We start from the raw sequence: 14,865 nt of genomic DNA on the forward strand, positions 1-14,865 counted from the left end.
ACAAAACTTCCGTCCGTCCGCTAACATATAATGAATGACTGTGTGAATGAGCAATAATTTGAGCTTATGACGAGTTCTGCCACTCAAAATCAGTGTTGTGAGCTACGGCTCTCCACACTGGCTGAAAGCATGCACATCGTCTCAGAGAAAGCGAGATATGTCTTGCATCACTATGCGCTACCACAGCATCACTGAACGCGACAGCATCACTCAGCGCCACCACAGCATCAATCTGTGCAACCATTTAACAACAACTGGTTCAAATATTTTTTCTCAATGTTTCAAGCTTTATTGCAAATGTTAAAAAAAAATGTTAATATTTTACTTCTGTTCTTGGATTTCGTCAGAATAAAATACACTGAACATAATCTTCACAAAAGTTATTTACAAAAGTGTAAGCTATTGCCATTATAAATGACAATAACTTTTATTTAAGTATTAATTAGTAGAAAAAATTAAAAACCATTATTATTTGTAATATCAATACATCTAAGTCACGTAAATCCAACACATATTGCATTACAAATTCTAAAGGTGTTACATTTGCGAAAGTTATAACTATTGGCATTGTAAATGACAAAGCTATTAATTTCGCTATTTTCAACACCAACACATAAATAAAAAATGTGTCATTTACAATACCAATAGCTCAAGCTTCCCTAATGCGAGACCTATTGCATTGCAAATTCTTGTTGTTTATTTTGAGATGTCGGGTACAGACTCCACAGTGCTCCACAGTTAGTTACTGTATATTTTATACTGATCCTTGGAGCCGTCTCAACACTGCATCCCTGTACTCTAATTTATCACTTTTCCATATCATGTGTAGTAGGGCAGCACCAGGAGGGTTGCATATGGGACAAGCATCTGACTTGTTTGGTTATATTTTATTAGGGATCTTTGAGTTGTTATCGAATCTCCATAGATATTACAATTGTAACAATTGAAACCCTTCATTACAGGCGATACCTTTATCATCTCTTCGTGCTATCGCCTGTCAGTTAGTGGACGTTGTCCCATTTATCTCCGACTTTCAGTTCTGTGTCTGGGCATTCATCAGTTAGGCTTTATATAGAAGAGGTAGGGCATCTGCTTTATGTTGGATGTAATAGTGCGGTTATCGTCTACGATTTCCAAGCACTGCCTAGTATTGTAGTCCGAGCACCCTCTTCTTTCGTGTTCATCTGATCTAGAGTAGGAACTGACCTTCCTGTGGTTTAGTTTCAGCAAGGCCCAGATTTACTATGAGCTCTTGGAACTCAGGGCAGCAAGAAAAGTTGTGCACTGGGTGAACAGTTTAGAGCTGAATTACACAATATCTAGGGGAGAGGAGTTGGCCTAATGGCTAGGGCGGTCGCCCTCGAATCTGGGGAACTGGGTTCAAGTCTCAGCAATGACGTTGAACATCCTGTGATTCTGGGCAAATCACTTAATCTCCCCGTGCCTAACAAAAATATTAATATGTCCTCATGTAACGCAACTGGTGCTATGGAAAGCGCTCTGATACCTGATTCGGGTCAAGTTCGTGTTATATAAACTTTTAAAATAAAAAATAAAAATATCTACAAAGAAATGGTTCAGTTGTGGGCTCTCCAGGCTGTTGCACTTTATGAAGTCATGTGCCTATGCAGCAGCCTTGTTTGTGCAACAGTGCAAGGATGTCTGCATCGTTGTCTGTATAGTTTTTGTACAGGAAGGAGTCCCTTCCTCCACAAAAACCACACTTTAAGGCTATTTCCTCTATATATGTGTGCTGCAGGATGCAGCACGCATGCAAAGAAGAACAAAATTAAGAACAACAAAGATTAAGGTCCTCAGTATGCCAGCTTCAGGCAGGCGCTCCATTTTGTCACACATTCATGTCTACAAGTGTTTATAGATATAGATTGGCATCAAAACCCATGGGTTGATGTACAGGAATGCCCATGCACCACCAAAATAATAGAGGAAGTGTAGAGGTACTGATAGAATCACCCTCCTGGCAAACTTGGATAAACAAAGAGATTCTATCAATGGGGGTAGTGATGGTTTTTTGTTTTATATTTGCTGTGTCTAGTGGGATACTAGGCTCTCTCTTAGATCTGAAAAGACGAGAGCACTATGTGCTTTTTTTAATACCCCTCACACACTAAAAAGTCCTTTAGTGTCATGCTTCATCATGGGGGCCTTCCCGTCCTTCTGGCGGGGCGGGGCGTGCTGCGACCTACGAGCTACGCGGGAGCACTCAGTTATTGTGACAGAAGGCTATGCGTCAGTGCAGGAGGTGTCAGTGAAGTGTAGGGACCTAATATGTGAGTGAAAAAGAGAGAAAAAAAAGGTACTGCTTACTCATCAGGACCATCTAATGGTCCCTACTACACAATGCTCGGTTCTAAAATGGTAAGCCTAAAATTCTGCAAACAAGCAGCAAAAATAGGCTGCCTATTTGAGCTTCAGGGCATGAGCTGGCCGTAGTGAAGCATGGTAAAATTACCAGTATTGTCAAAAATATTGACCTATTGCGGTCTTATTCCAACAATTGTTCCAAGCCTCATGAGCTTGCAGTCGAAGGGTATTCAAAGCGGTAAAGTAGACCGCATAAGAACAATGCCTTATTCCTACCCCCGTGCTGCTCCGAGGCCATTAGATGGTCCTGATGAGTAAGCAGTAGGGGACTGCTTATGAAACATGTCGACCTGGTAGCAAGCTACTGCTCTACCTCAAAACCCCCTTCTTAACGTTCCCAGCTAGAGAAGCGAATAAAATATATTTTTCTACTAGCCAGGGAATTTTTAACCTTTTTAACTCTCTTTTTCACTCACATATTAGGTCCCTACACTTCACTGACACCTCCTGCACTGACACATAGCCTTCTGTCACAATAACTGAGTGCTCCTGCGTAGCTCGTAGGTCCCAGCACGCCCCGCCCCGCCAGAGGGACGGGAAGACCCCCATGATGAAGCATGACACTAAAGGACTTTTTAGTGTGTGAGGGGTATTCAAAAAAGCACATAGTGCACTCGTCTTTTCAGATCTAAGAGAGCCTAGTATCCCACTAGACACAGCAAATATAAAACAAAAAAACAATCACTATGCCATGCACCACCCATGGCCTCGTGGGGCAAAGTATCACAAGGCAGCCCAATGTCCTGCATTGTGTGACTTTTCGTTATAAAGCAACACAAATCTTGATTTGCATTGGTTTGTAAGTCCCAGCAGAAGACATTGCATTGGGTGCAATAAGTGAGCAACTAAATAATAGCTTTCGAGGTCTCATTTCTTCAAATAAAAGTGCAATATCCGCCAAATAGTTCATAGAAAGTGTACTAGCGCCTCGGTAAAATTAAATTATAAAAAATTAAGTTTAGGTCTCTTTTCTTCCAATTAATTGCTAAATTTGTTCCATTTGAACTTTTGAAGACTGTTGTTACTGCACTAGTCCTGTCAAGTCCTGTACAGTAAAATTGAAGGAGTTAGTAGTAATCGTGAAACAAACCAACATAGATTCGCCCTCACAAATTTGTTGAGCATATAATACTAGCAAGTCTAGAAATCACATTACTTTTATATATTTTCTTTGCTTAGGCAAATACGTCACGTAGTTAAGAGTGAAACTGCATGAAACAGGAGCTAAAACAAGGGTCCCTGTTTCTCATGAGAAAACAGTTGAAGGGCTTTAAATAAGGCATACATTCCCGAGGTTTCCCTGCTGAGCTAACAGGATTTTAACTTTCTTGCTTATGAGTGTCAAGGTGGAATTGTTGCTTTGCCTTGTGCAGACAAGAAGGCCTACAAATCCCACTAACATATCTGAATACATTGTAAATATGTTTACAATGTGATCAAAACAACTAAGCTGATATTAAAAGCAGTAGTCTAGTAGGCATAACAGTATGAATACATTTACATAGTTACATTTCAAATACTTTTTAATTAAAAGTATTCTTTAACAGTGCATCTTTCCTATAGCCGAGTGATGACTTTCAAATGACATTTCTGTATGGAAATTTTAATTACTGTTCTTGCATGTTTCCACTATCCAAAGTATACAACATATGTATTTGTGTGCTACACAATAAAATACTTTAGAGATTTGTGATCTGTGATTACTCCAAAGTCAGACGTGTACATTTCCGGTGGAGCTGGCAACGTCCATCCAAAGTGTACCTGATCAACTAGAGAAAACCTGTACCAGTAATCCTGGTCATGAGGATTCAACTGTGTTGGTGCTTTGATTTACCTTTGATACATAGTTTGGGTGAAGCCTACTTTTTTGTTTATAAATACACAACTGTTGTTTGGTACACAACAATAATCTTTGTTTTTCAAGACTTTGAACAGGGAACTGTATGAGAAAGTGTTTTTGTCCTGGGAGGGGATTGTTTTTCTTATAGCTAACTACAACTATAGACCAAATAACGTGACAGCCATCTATGTTCTTGCAGGTGGAGGCTGTTAGGATGATCGCTGATGGGTCGGCACCCAAAATTACCCAACCAACTGAAGGAGCCACCTACGATCCCATCCAGAAAAAGGAGACTGCAAAGGTGACCTTGTCAAATGACGCCCTACGTGTACTAGATAAATATGCTGTCTATAGTCACCCGTGAAGGTTGGCAGTGGACCTTCAGAGGATGTGCCCTATTGTAATGGATGAACACCCACTGATGAAGCAAATTTCTGACCAGCGTTATTATTCTGTCCTTTGTGATTATGGAAAGGCACATTTTTATTGCAACAAGTCGACAATCTTGGTTTCTGTCGATTCTGACAACTAGACTCACAATCTTACATGTCTAGCCAGTTCTTGGTGGTTTGGAGTCTTCAGGTAGACATGAAGAGGTTGTGAGCTGGATGGCAAAACCACACATATTGGTTGGTGGTTCGGTAGGTGCCTCCTGTAGCAAACATACTGATATCCAGCTTTACTTGACTCTGCGGCCTCTGCAGGTCTGGAAGCTACTCTTTACCCACAGCTTTTAACAAAAATTACTTTTATGGATCAGGTCAGCATACTGCATTGGTATAATTCTGCATAGCATGCATGTACCTCACAGAGCTATTTAACAGATACCTGTGCCACCTAAGTCACAAGGCTACATGGGTTAAAGCTTTAAACATTTCAATGTTCTAATGTAGTCTTAAGCAAAGAAGAACAGTCAAGTCTGTATTACATCAAGACAAAATCATTTGGTAATAAAAGTTATCTTTCTGACATAAGATTTACATAAATGGTCTCTGGCCCTAAACCTCCAGATTTCTTCTGTCATCCAGACATAGCAGCCTAAGGGGACCAATACACAAAGGCTTTCTGATGAGTTGTTGTAACCTACTGAATGTTGAGCTCTGATTCAGAAAGCATTCTGTGTTAGTATTTGGGTTTTAGTCAAGTGTCACTTAATTATGTATTTTCAGGAATAAGGCATGCTTACTCACAGAGAAAAGCTTTGTGAATCCATACATAAGAGTGGTTCAGTGGGACAACACAGGGAAATACATCGCATACCTTAACAGCACATTTTTTACCCTGTATTTTTTTTACAACGCGTGCCAGTACCACACATTGTTGATATATATAAAAACAATGTATTTGTAGGAGGAGACCCCCCCAACTTCCCTTAAATGTGTGGTAAAGGCACGCGTTGTGAAGGCATACATGTGGTAAAGGCACCACGTGGTAGAAACTTCATTGTAAAGGCTGTTTTCCGGTTCAGAGGGATCCAAAAAGAAAATAGATCTAGGCATGGCAGTGATATCACAAAAGGCATTCTCATCGCATTTGTTTGAATATAAATGTAAAAGGCTTGATTCACAAGTATGTGCTCACATGTGGGTAAGACTTCTTTCGCATGCTTGGTACCAGCACACTTTTAGATTTGTCTATGCTATCCGACAGCTGTTGAGCTGCTGTCCTCTTCAGAGAACACAGATTCCAGGAATGGAAATGTTGTATGCATTTCCATCTCTATCATGGAGGTAGCAGTTTGGTGGTAAAGGCTCCTGTTGCAGCTGTGAGCCTATTGAAAGTTTTGGGGAAGGTCTAAAAGGACCTATGTTGCTAATTTCTGCTCATATGGGATTTCAGGTTTTACCCCTTCGCAAACATGCAAGACAGATAGTTGTGCGAGCTATTGGTAGGTACTCAAATCCTTGTAATATACGGTGGGTTGAAATCGTGAACAGACCTCACCCCATCGACATCCACATGTGTAGGAAGTGCGCAAATGCATAATTTGAGGATTGCCAAAAGTAAACTTGTCTTACTTAATATGCACAAGAGGGATTGATGTTCCAGTTACTACAAATTGTGAATTGTCTAATTACAGATGTGTACATTTGGTTTTCATCTAAGCAGTATTTAATAGGTCTCCTAAAGTGCAGTGGGCACTTATATCCAATAATAGTTAAAGTTCCTATCCTGTTATGTAACATTAAAAAGGTGTAACTCATCTCAACCTTCTAAACAAAGCAGTTGCAAGCTCCACATGATTGTATTTAATTTTGATTTCAGATAAACTGGGACCAGCCAGCAGAAAGCATTCATAACTGGATCAGGGGGAATGATAAAGTTCCTGGAGCCTGGACAGAGGTTGATGGACAGGTGTGTGTGCAAACATTTGGAATTTAATGTGTCAGAAAGCACTTTATAAGATGTCATGTCCTTTATAATAATACCAACCTTAAAATTCTTACATTCTCAATAAGCAAATCGATGAGTTAGGATATTACATTATTCAGTTGCTCAGAAGTTTTCTGTCCCTTTTGAATTCTATAGACTAATGACATGATACCTATGAGAGGAAATGTAACCTTCCTTTGTGAATGACTGTTATTGATTCAATTCAATAAAACATTATTCGGATAACGAAGTATCCATAAAAGTACAAATCAGAAAAAGTGAGAGTTTTAGATGAAACAACAACAATAACATGATACATACAGATTCAAAAGTCAAGCATGGTCTGTCGGGCTCGGACAGCTATACGCAAGAAATTGCTGGTGCGAAATATAAGTTCATCAATGTCCATGGTTAAAATCATTAGATAAGCATTTTCCAGGCTGATAGGTTTCAATTTTTTAAAATATGGGGTTAAAAACAATTCAGTGTATTTCATATAAAATGTACAGAAAAATAAAAAGGGCACAATGGATTGATGGCTCAGTCCATCACACGGACAAGGGAGAGAGTCGAGATCTTTCTGATGACCAAGGGGAAAACAAAGTGCAAATTTTATTGAGCCTGCCCTTAAGCGGAATAATAAACCCCGCACCCAATGACTCATTGGAAGTGTCAAGTAATAAGGGATAGGCAAGGTTAAAAGGTCAAAAGCCAGGTATGTGGAAACTGTGGTCTTAAGGGATTCCCGAATAAAGTGTATAGAGCATTCCTTATTTCATTTTTGGGTGGGAGTTTATCTACATTATGCTTAATGAAAACATACCCATAATTAATGCTACACAGACTTTTTTACACTCCGGAAAGCCAGGGAATATCAAAACATTTGTCACAGTTCCGACAATCAGTGATAATATCCCTAGTGAGTGAGGCCGCTGGATTATTCCAGATGGAAAGCCAAAATAAGGCAGGGCGGGTACGAATGAAGTCCTCGATAAAATTCAAGTTTAACTCCTTATGGCAGACATATTGTGCAGTAGAGATAGGAACACAAAGCAGCTTTCTAAGGAATCTGTTCTCTTCCAATTTTATAGGTCCACACTTGGCCACACCCCAAACCTCTGCGCCATAAGTGGCGACTGGGGCACACTGGGCTTTATAGATTTTCAAGACAGCAGATAAGTGCCAGTGTTCTTGGAGCGTGGTAAACTGAGAATTGAGTTGATGGCCTTTGAGAACCTACCCCTGGAGTGAGCGATGTGCTCAGTCCAGGAGTTGTTCGCAGCAAAGACCACCCACAAATAAGGAAAATTATTGGTAGACCACAATTTATCTGCGCCTACCGAGATACTGCCTAGCTGTCGTTTATTGGGGCCACAGAGCATAATAAAAGATTTCTTAAAATTGGTCTTTAAGTCGAGAGACTCCATGTAGTCGACAAATCCCTTCACCAAAATGCGTAAAGCATTAGGTGTGCGGCCCATAAGGACCGCATCATCTGCATAAAGCAGAACAGGTAGGGGATTGCCCAGACTTTTCGGGACATCAAGGGATAAAGAAATAAGGCTTTTATGAAGACCATTAATGTAGATAATAAAAAGAAGTGGGGCTAAGACGCAACCTTGTCTCACCCCTCTTTGAACTTTAAAAGTGTTTGTAACTTCAACCCCCTGACCAATTCAAACACAAGCATTCAGATCCTTGTGCAAATGGACCAGAAAGTGCACAGGGGACTCATCTAGGCCGTAATCCAAAAGGGCTGTCCAGAATTTTGATCTGTTAACGTAATCGAACGCAGAGGACAAGTCCATAAAAGCGAGATACACTGGTGATCTGCGTGCAATATTGTATTTCCCCAAGATTAGATTAAGATTAAGACACTGCTCAATGGTTCCGATCCTATTACGGAAACCTAATTGGCAGCGTTCCAAAACACCATTCTCCTCGGTCCAGAACAGGATTTTAATATATAAAATCCGGCCAAGAATTTTTAACGTGTTGTCAATAAGGGAGATAGGCCTGTAACAGCTTGGTTGGGAACGATCTTCCTTTTTAAAGATAGGGACAATGATACTAGTTGACCAAGTACAAGGAAGGGGAGCAACCGTAAGATTATTAAAAACATTTAAAAGGAGCGGAGCCCAGACATCGGGGTGTGGTTTAATAATATCAATAGGTAGGCCCTCCTGGCCCGGTGCCTTATTCTCCGCACTCTGAGTGATACCGTCCTCTACCTCAGACAGAGTTATGTCAGCCCTAGGTGGGTGGCAGAAGGACAATAAGGCAGAATCAGACTGGGGTGCAGTATAAATTGCACTAAAATGGGTAACCCAGGATTCGGTTGTAATAGAGCAGCTAATTGGGGTCATAAGCTGTCCAGAGGAACGTAAGTCTTTGACAGCTGACCAAAAAATATTTCCCTTCTTTAAATCGGCAGCTCTAGCCAAAGAGGCCCAGCGGTCTTCTAAGATCTCAATTTTCCTTTTATTTATGATAACTTTATACCTACGTCTTGCTTCTCTCACCTCACTAGGACAATTCAGTTTGAGAGACAAGACCCTTCGTAGTTCTCTATTTGCTGCTGAGCACTTGCGGTTGAACCATCTAGGACCGGATTCAATATCCCTACAGGGTACAGATAATAAGATTTTAGAGGCTGTACAGATATTAACAAAATCACTGACGGCCTTAGGATGCGGAGCTTTATCTAATAGACAAGAATTAAAAAGATGTAAATTGCCTCTAACTAAAGCATGGAACGTTTCCGTGATGTTAACACCCCGCCATTTGAGTCTGAGTTTATCTGTAGTGGGGGCAAGATTCCTGGCACCACACTCTTTATTAAAAGTGGGCCGTGAATCCAAACTGAGAACAACCCTAATGGGGTTGTGATCCCCTTGGTTCATCGGGATAACAGCACCATCTAATAGACAGTCAACTATGTGGGGTGAGGCAAAGAAGTAATCGATAGTTGATGAACGCCCTCTACCTCTGAAAGTTGGCACGGACTGTACATTAGGGGCAGAAGTGGCAACAATATCCATGGCGTTTTGCAAGTTGTGGGTAGTTAAAAAAGAGAGCAATTCAGTGCCCCTATGACAGGCAGAGCCCGGCCCAGTTGGCCAGTTAAACAGTGTCCTACTATTTAGCCTGGCATTAAAATCTCCGCCCAGAAAGATCCCATAGGTTTTGTCAAAATCTTGCCTAGACTCTAAATTGGTGATAAAATTGAATAAATCTATGAAGTGTCTATTCGGGGTAGTATTAAAGTCATTATTATAAAAATTAATCAGGAAAAACAAGACTTTCCGTCTATATAAGAAAGCATGGAAATGCGAGTTATCAGTTGGTATACTCTTACTTAATACACCCGCCAGCTAAGATGTAAATCCAAGTTGATAGGCTGCCTGAGGGACGGCCCATTCTTGATTTAGCAGCTAGGGTGTTGTGGCATTGGAACCCATTAAGAAGCAATTCTTGTGTGGCCCAAGTCTCCTGGAACATCACGATATCCTGCTGGTTCACCAGGCTGAGCCAATCCGGGGCATCCAGCCTGGATTGGAGACCAGCAATGTTCCAGGTCAAGACTTTTAAATCATTGTCTCCCGCTACTTTAGTTAATCTATGTGGATGATTGGGATACAAAGATGGGACTGGGGGAGAGGAGACTCAAACATGCTCTACATCATGGATTTGTGGAGATGGTTGTCAGTCAGGGATATCTAAGTCTGACAAGGCAGAGAAGCGATTAACCAGGGGTAGTTCTGCGGGTGTGCTTATAAGCGGGCGGGTAGGTGGTTTGTAAAAATAGCCCAGAGGGAGAGCGCAAATGTCGGTGCAAGGCCCGAAAGTCTGCTCCCGTGAGGAGAGAACATTACGCACCATCTGTGGTTTTCTAATATTAATAACAATACAATCCCCCATGATGTTTTTGGGAGATAAACCAACCCACCCCACTCTGCGTACCGTTAGTATTTCGTGCAGGTTAGCGGGATTAAAACCTTTATATTTCTTAAGCCAATCCACGCACTTATTCCGCAAATCGACCCAAGACTCCCTCCCATTAATTGATAGACAAGGGACGCCTGCCAAAACCACGACATAAGGACAAGAGGCCGGGGTAAGGTTCAGGACATCAGTGCTAGGATGTTTATGAATAGGCAATGCTATCGAGTTGGTCAGTCTATCCTTAGGTCCCCTGTTAATAGGGGCTAACTGAGGAGGAGGCTGTTTTTTATGATCCACCGACCCAGAACCCCGAGCAGTAGCAATTTTTAAAATAGAGACATCCTGACCAATAGTAGGTGGTTTACTAACAGTGGCCACCTTAGTCACCAGGGTATGATCAATGATCGGTGGGGGGGCGCAATGTACGTGATTATTTGCAGTAGGCCCTAAAGTGATCAATCGTTCCAGATCATCCAGAACAACCCAGGGAGTGCTTAGAGCTTTTGACCTTTGAAATCTAAATTAGCTGTGAATTGTGTGAAGTTATCTGAGATCAGATTTTGGGATTTTGAGACTACCTTATAGTGTAAATTTGATTTAGATTAATAGAGTTGATTCTCTGTTTAGATATTTTGAATTAATACCTGCTTTGCTTCTCAGGAGTACATCTAAACTAGGATGCTTGACAGTGACTCTAGATTTGAATTCATAGGCAATGATCTGGTTTTAGTTCTTGAAAATACCTACAAATATGGAATCTTTCGATTGACTCTAGATTTGGATTCTTATAAATGACTATATTTGTTTTGCAGAGTTATTATAGATTTGGGGTATGGGAAATAACTCTAGGTTTGGATTCTAAGATGTGATTCTGGATTAGTTTTTTTAGGAATGACTCTCCATTTGATGATTTGAATGTGACTCTAAATTTGGATTATTACAAGTCACTGTATGTTTCATTCTTGAAAGAGATCAGATTTTCATCATTGGGAGTGTCTTTGGATTTTTGGGAGGGACTCCAGATTTGGGCTCCTGGGAGTGACTGTGGGTTTTGATTTTCAATAGATACCTCAGTTACTTTGAAGAGACACAAAAAGCATGATTTGTATAGTTTGGTGGTAATTGAAATGTTTCAGATTTTTTGAGAAAAGTGAAACATCGTGTTGAGAATCTACTGCTTAAATAGGACCTGCCACTGAAATTCATTATCTGACAGTTTCTCTCATTTGATGAGCCCAACCCAGGGTTAGAGGGAGAATGCTGAGCGGATTGGATACTTGAGTTGTGTACTTCAGGTGCAGCTTTGCGCTGTCAGGTTTTTGGTCCAATTCTAATTTGCGGTTGGCTACTTTGAAATGTAACCTCTTTTCATATATATTAAATCTGGAGTAGGCTACCAATCTTTGAACCCAGTATGCATGACTGTCATGCAATGTGTATTAATTGGGCTTTTGCATGTGAATAGATTTTGCATTTAATAGTAACATTTCAGGTCTGTTTATAAGTTGTGTGGTTGCTTTTAGAAATGTATTAATGTAAAAGAAGGTATGTTTCAAGTGCTTTGTAATTAATTTGCTGTTTTTCAAAATCTGGATATTTTAATTTAGTAGAAGAATGATCCATATTATTCAGAATGTTTGAGAAATAATCTGAAATTTCATTTGCCGACCAAATGGAGTCCACAATTTGGGCGCTTTTAGAACGTTCTGAAGCCTTTACCCATCCGTAGACCCTCTCAGTAGAAGTCTGCCTTTACCCTCGCAAAGAGATTATTGATATGCAATATTACACATTACTGAAGCATATGAAAGTAATAGAAACAACAGTTACTCTTAATACCTAGTTTATTGCTCATGACTTCATGTCTTATTTCAGAAATTAACATTTTTCGGATCTACATTTACAAGCAACGGGCCAACACCAGATGGAGAAGTCCTGGAAATCCCGGGAGCCAGCAGGCCAGGAATTGTCACTAAAATTGGACTAATACTCTTCGGAAATGATGGGAAAATGGTAAATACGCAATGTACTATTGATCACAGGAAACACTGTCTGTTGGGAGTTTGAGATCTGGATATTCATTTTGGGTTATTTCATCAGGTTCTTAAGGCAAAACAATTATGTTTTTTCATGAAGTAAATAATTTATTAAGTAGAGAATAATGAGAATTCAAGAGAACTCAACAATGCTCTGGTTTGGAAAAATAAGTAATCACGAAGAGAAATGTAGGCTGTCTAGTGATGGTTATTATCCTATGTGTGACAGGACAGGTCCTATAATATGAATTGCACAGTGTAGTTTTGACGCCATATCCTCTTTGATAGGCTAATATACCTTGTATTGTAGGTAAGGCCCTCTACTTTGGGTTAATACACATTAAAAGCCAGGTCAAATCTAGATCAAGCCATCTAAGAATAGTTAATATAGTTCAGGTCAAGAACATGCCTCTCACTGACAAGATCCTTAATCCTAGGGCCCGTGAGAATATGCATCAAAAACTCATCACTCTCCTCAGTGTTCTCTCTGTGCCCCTGACACCTATTTATTTTGCTAATTACAACTCTCATATCTCTCACTTGTAATCCTCCTGGCTTTCCTCTTCTCACTCACTAGTTGGCTTCAATGTTTTAATTTTTCTTTATGTAAAGGTTGACACTTAGAACTCTTTCTCTAGATTAATTGTCTCTTTACATGGCTGCATTCATTACCTGCTTTTCATTGCTATCCTTTTGCTGCTATATCTCAACCAGAGCAACTTATTTTTCTGTGAGTGGCCAATCTCATCACTGCCCAACTAAATGTACTCTGCTCTTCTCTCGTTCCATCAGTCTGTCCTAACCATCTCTCATACCTTACAGTTCTCTTTAATCTTTCCGTGACAATCTCCATATTCTTAGCTCATTGAAAGAAACTCTGATCTGATCTGTAAATCGAATCAAAAGAATCCCTCAAGCCATGCTCTCCTGGTGACGCCCATGCTTTCCCTCTTTCTAAACTTCCTGAACATGTGGCCCATAAACATCTCTCAGACTACATAGACTGGAATGCTCTTATTCCGCTTTAATCTGGCTTCCGCTCCACCTACTCAACCGACTGTGCTTCATTATTCCTGCTTACTACTACTTTCTATCCTGAACAAGCACATCATCTCATCCTTCTGTATACAGTGGCAGCTACCACATGGGCTTTTACTCTAGTTCTCTTATCACTCTAGCTGAATTTACAATGTTACATGGGCCAGCTAGTCGTGTCCCCACTGTCCATTGAATATGGTGTTCAACGGGGCACTGTCCTCAGCCCGTTTCCATTGTCTATTGACTCCACTGTCTTGGCTTCCGTCCTCTCTCTGTCTGGGCTTGCCTTCCACTTCAATGCAAAAGGCCTTAAAATCTTTGTTTCCTTTTTTGTTTCTCTTTGCCCTGCTGCCCATCACTCTCTCTCTCTAAATACCTATTGGCTTCTAAGCGGTAGGGGCTTCCTTCAGAGATTGTGGAACTGAAAATCCTCCAATTTCTGGAAGAACTTATAAATACAGAGTGCAACCTGCAGGTGAATTTCCTTCACCTTACTTATATTATTGTAGGTGGATTTCAGCCTGTGAATTCCACTCCTTATTTCGAGTTTCCTCCAAAAAGTGGATGATTTTCAGTTCTCCTGAAACTCTAAATAAAGCTCCACTGCTCCAGGTGTCATCTTGTTCAGTTCAGCTTTACTGAAAAATATCTCTTTCCATATGCTTCTCCCTATGTATGTTCATCACTTTTTTCCATTGTCTTTCTTCCTTCTCCTCTTACTCTCTGCTACAGTCTTGGCACTATATTCGAATCTTCATTCCCATTCTCTGTACATATGCTCTCTGGTTCCAGATTGTATAGGAATCGGTTTTTATAATAAATCCATATTCCCAAGTTTCTAATCAATAATTCTCATGTCACTTTCATTTCACCTGTTGTGATTCCATTTCTTTTCTGCCTTCCTGGCATTGTTTTTATTCAGTTTACAGTATATCTTCATTATCTTCATTATTACTCTCCAACTTCTTTATAATCCACCCCCCCCCACCCCCCCCCCCCCCCCAAATAGCTCAGCTTCTGCCTCAACTTCATCTCTCAGCCTGACTACCATTTCTTGCACATCTCTAATTTCACTTTCTTTTTTTACTGTCATCCAAGGTAAACATAGCCTTGCTTCTTCTAGCTTCTCTTCTGATGTAACTTTATGTTTCTTCTCAAGCTGTCCCCTCTGCCACTCAATTTCACTTTGCTCCCCATTGTCACCTCCTGCTAAATCTTGTTTTGACCTTTTTTACTTCTCACTCCTAT

The 14,865-nt window shown here is 40.4% G+C and overlaps 1 protein-coding gene across 1 annotated transcript in view; it reads left to right on the plus strand.

The window, feature by feature from the left end:
* LOC147693023 (cytosolic 10-formyltetrahydrofolate dehydrogenase) overlaps positions 1 to 14,865 on the plus strand; it is a 243,769-nt gene that overhangs the window by 144,925 nt on the left and 83,979 nt on the right. Inside the window, exons 5-7 of the mRNA XM_086939265.1 lie at positions 4,425 to 4,526; positions 6,491 to 6,580; positions 12,419 to 12,556. Coding sequence (XP_086795391.1) covers positions 4,425 to 4,526; positions 6,491 to 6,580; positions 12,419 to 12,556 — 330 coding nt within the window. The remainder of the gene's footprint in view (positions 1 to 4,424; positions 4,527 to 6,490; positions 6,581 to 12,418; positions 12,557 to 14,865) is intronic.

The sequence above is a fragment of the Lissotriton vulgaris genome, chromosome 9 (genome assembly GCF_964263255.1).
Source record: "Lissotriton vulgaris chromosome 9, aLisVul1.2, whole genome shotgun sequence".
NCBI lineage: Eukaryota > Metazoa > Chordata > Amphibia > Caudata > Salamandridae > Lissotriton > Lissotriton vulgaris.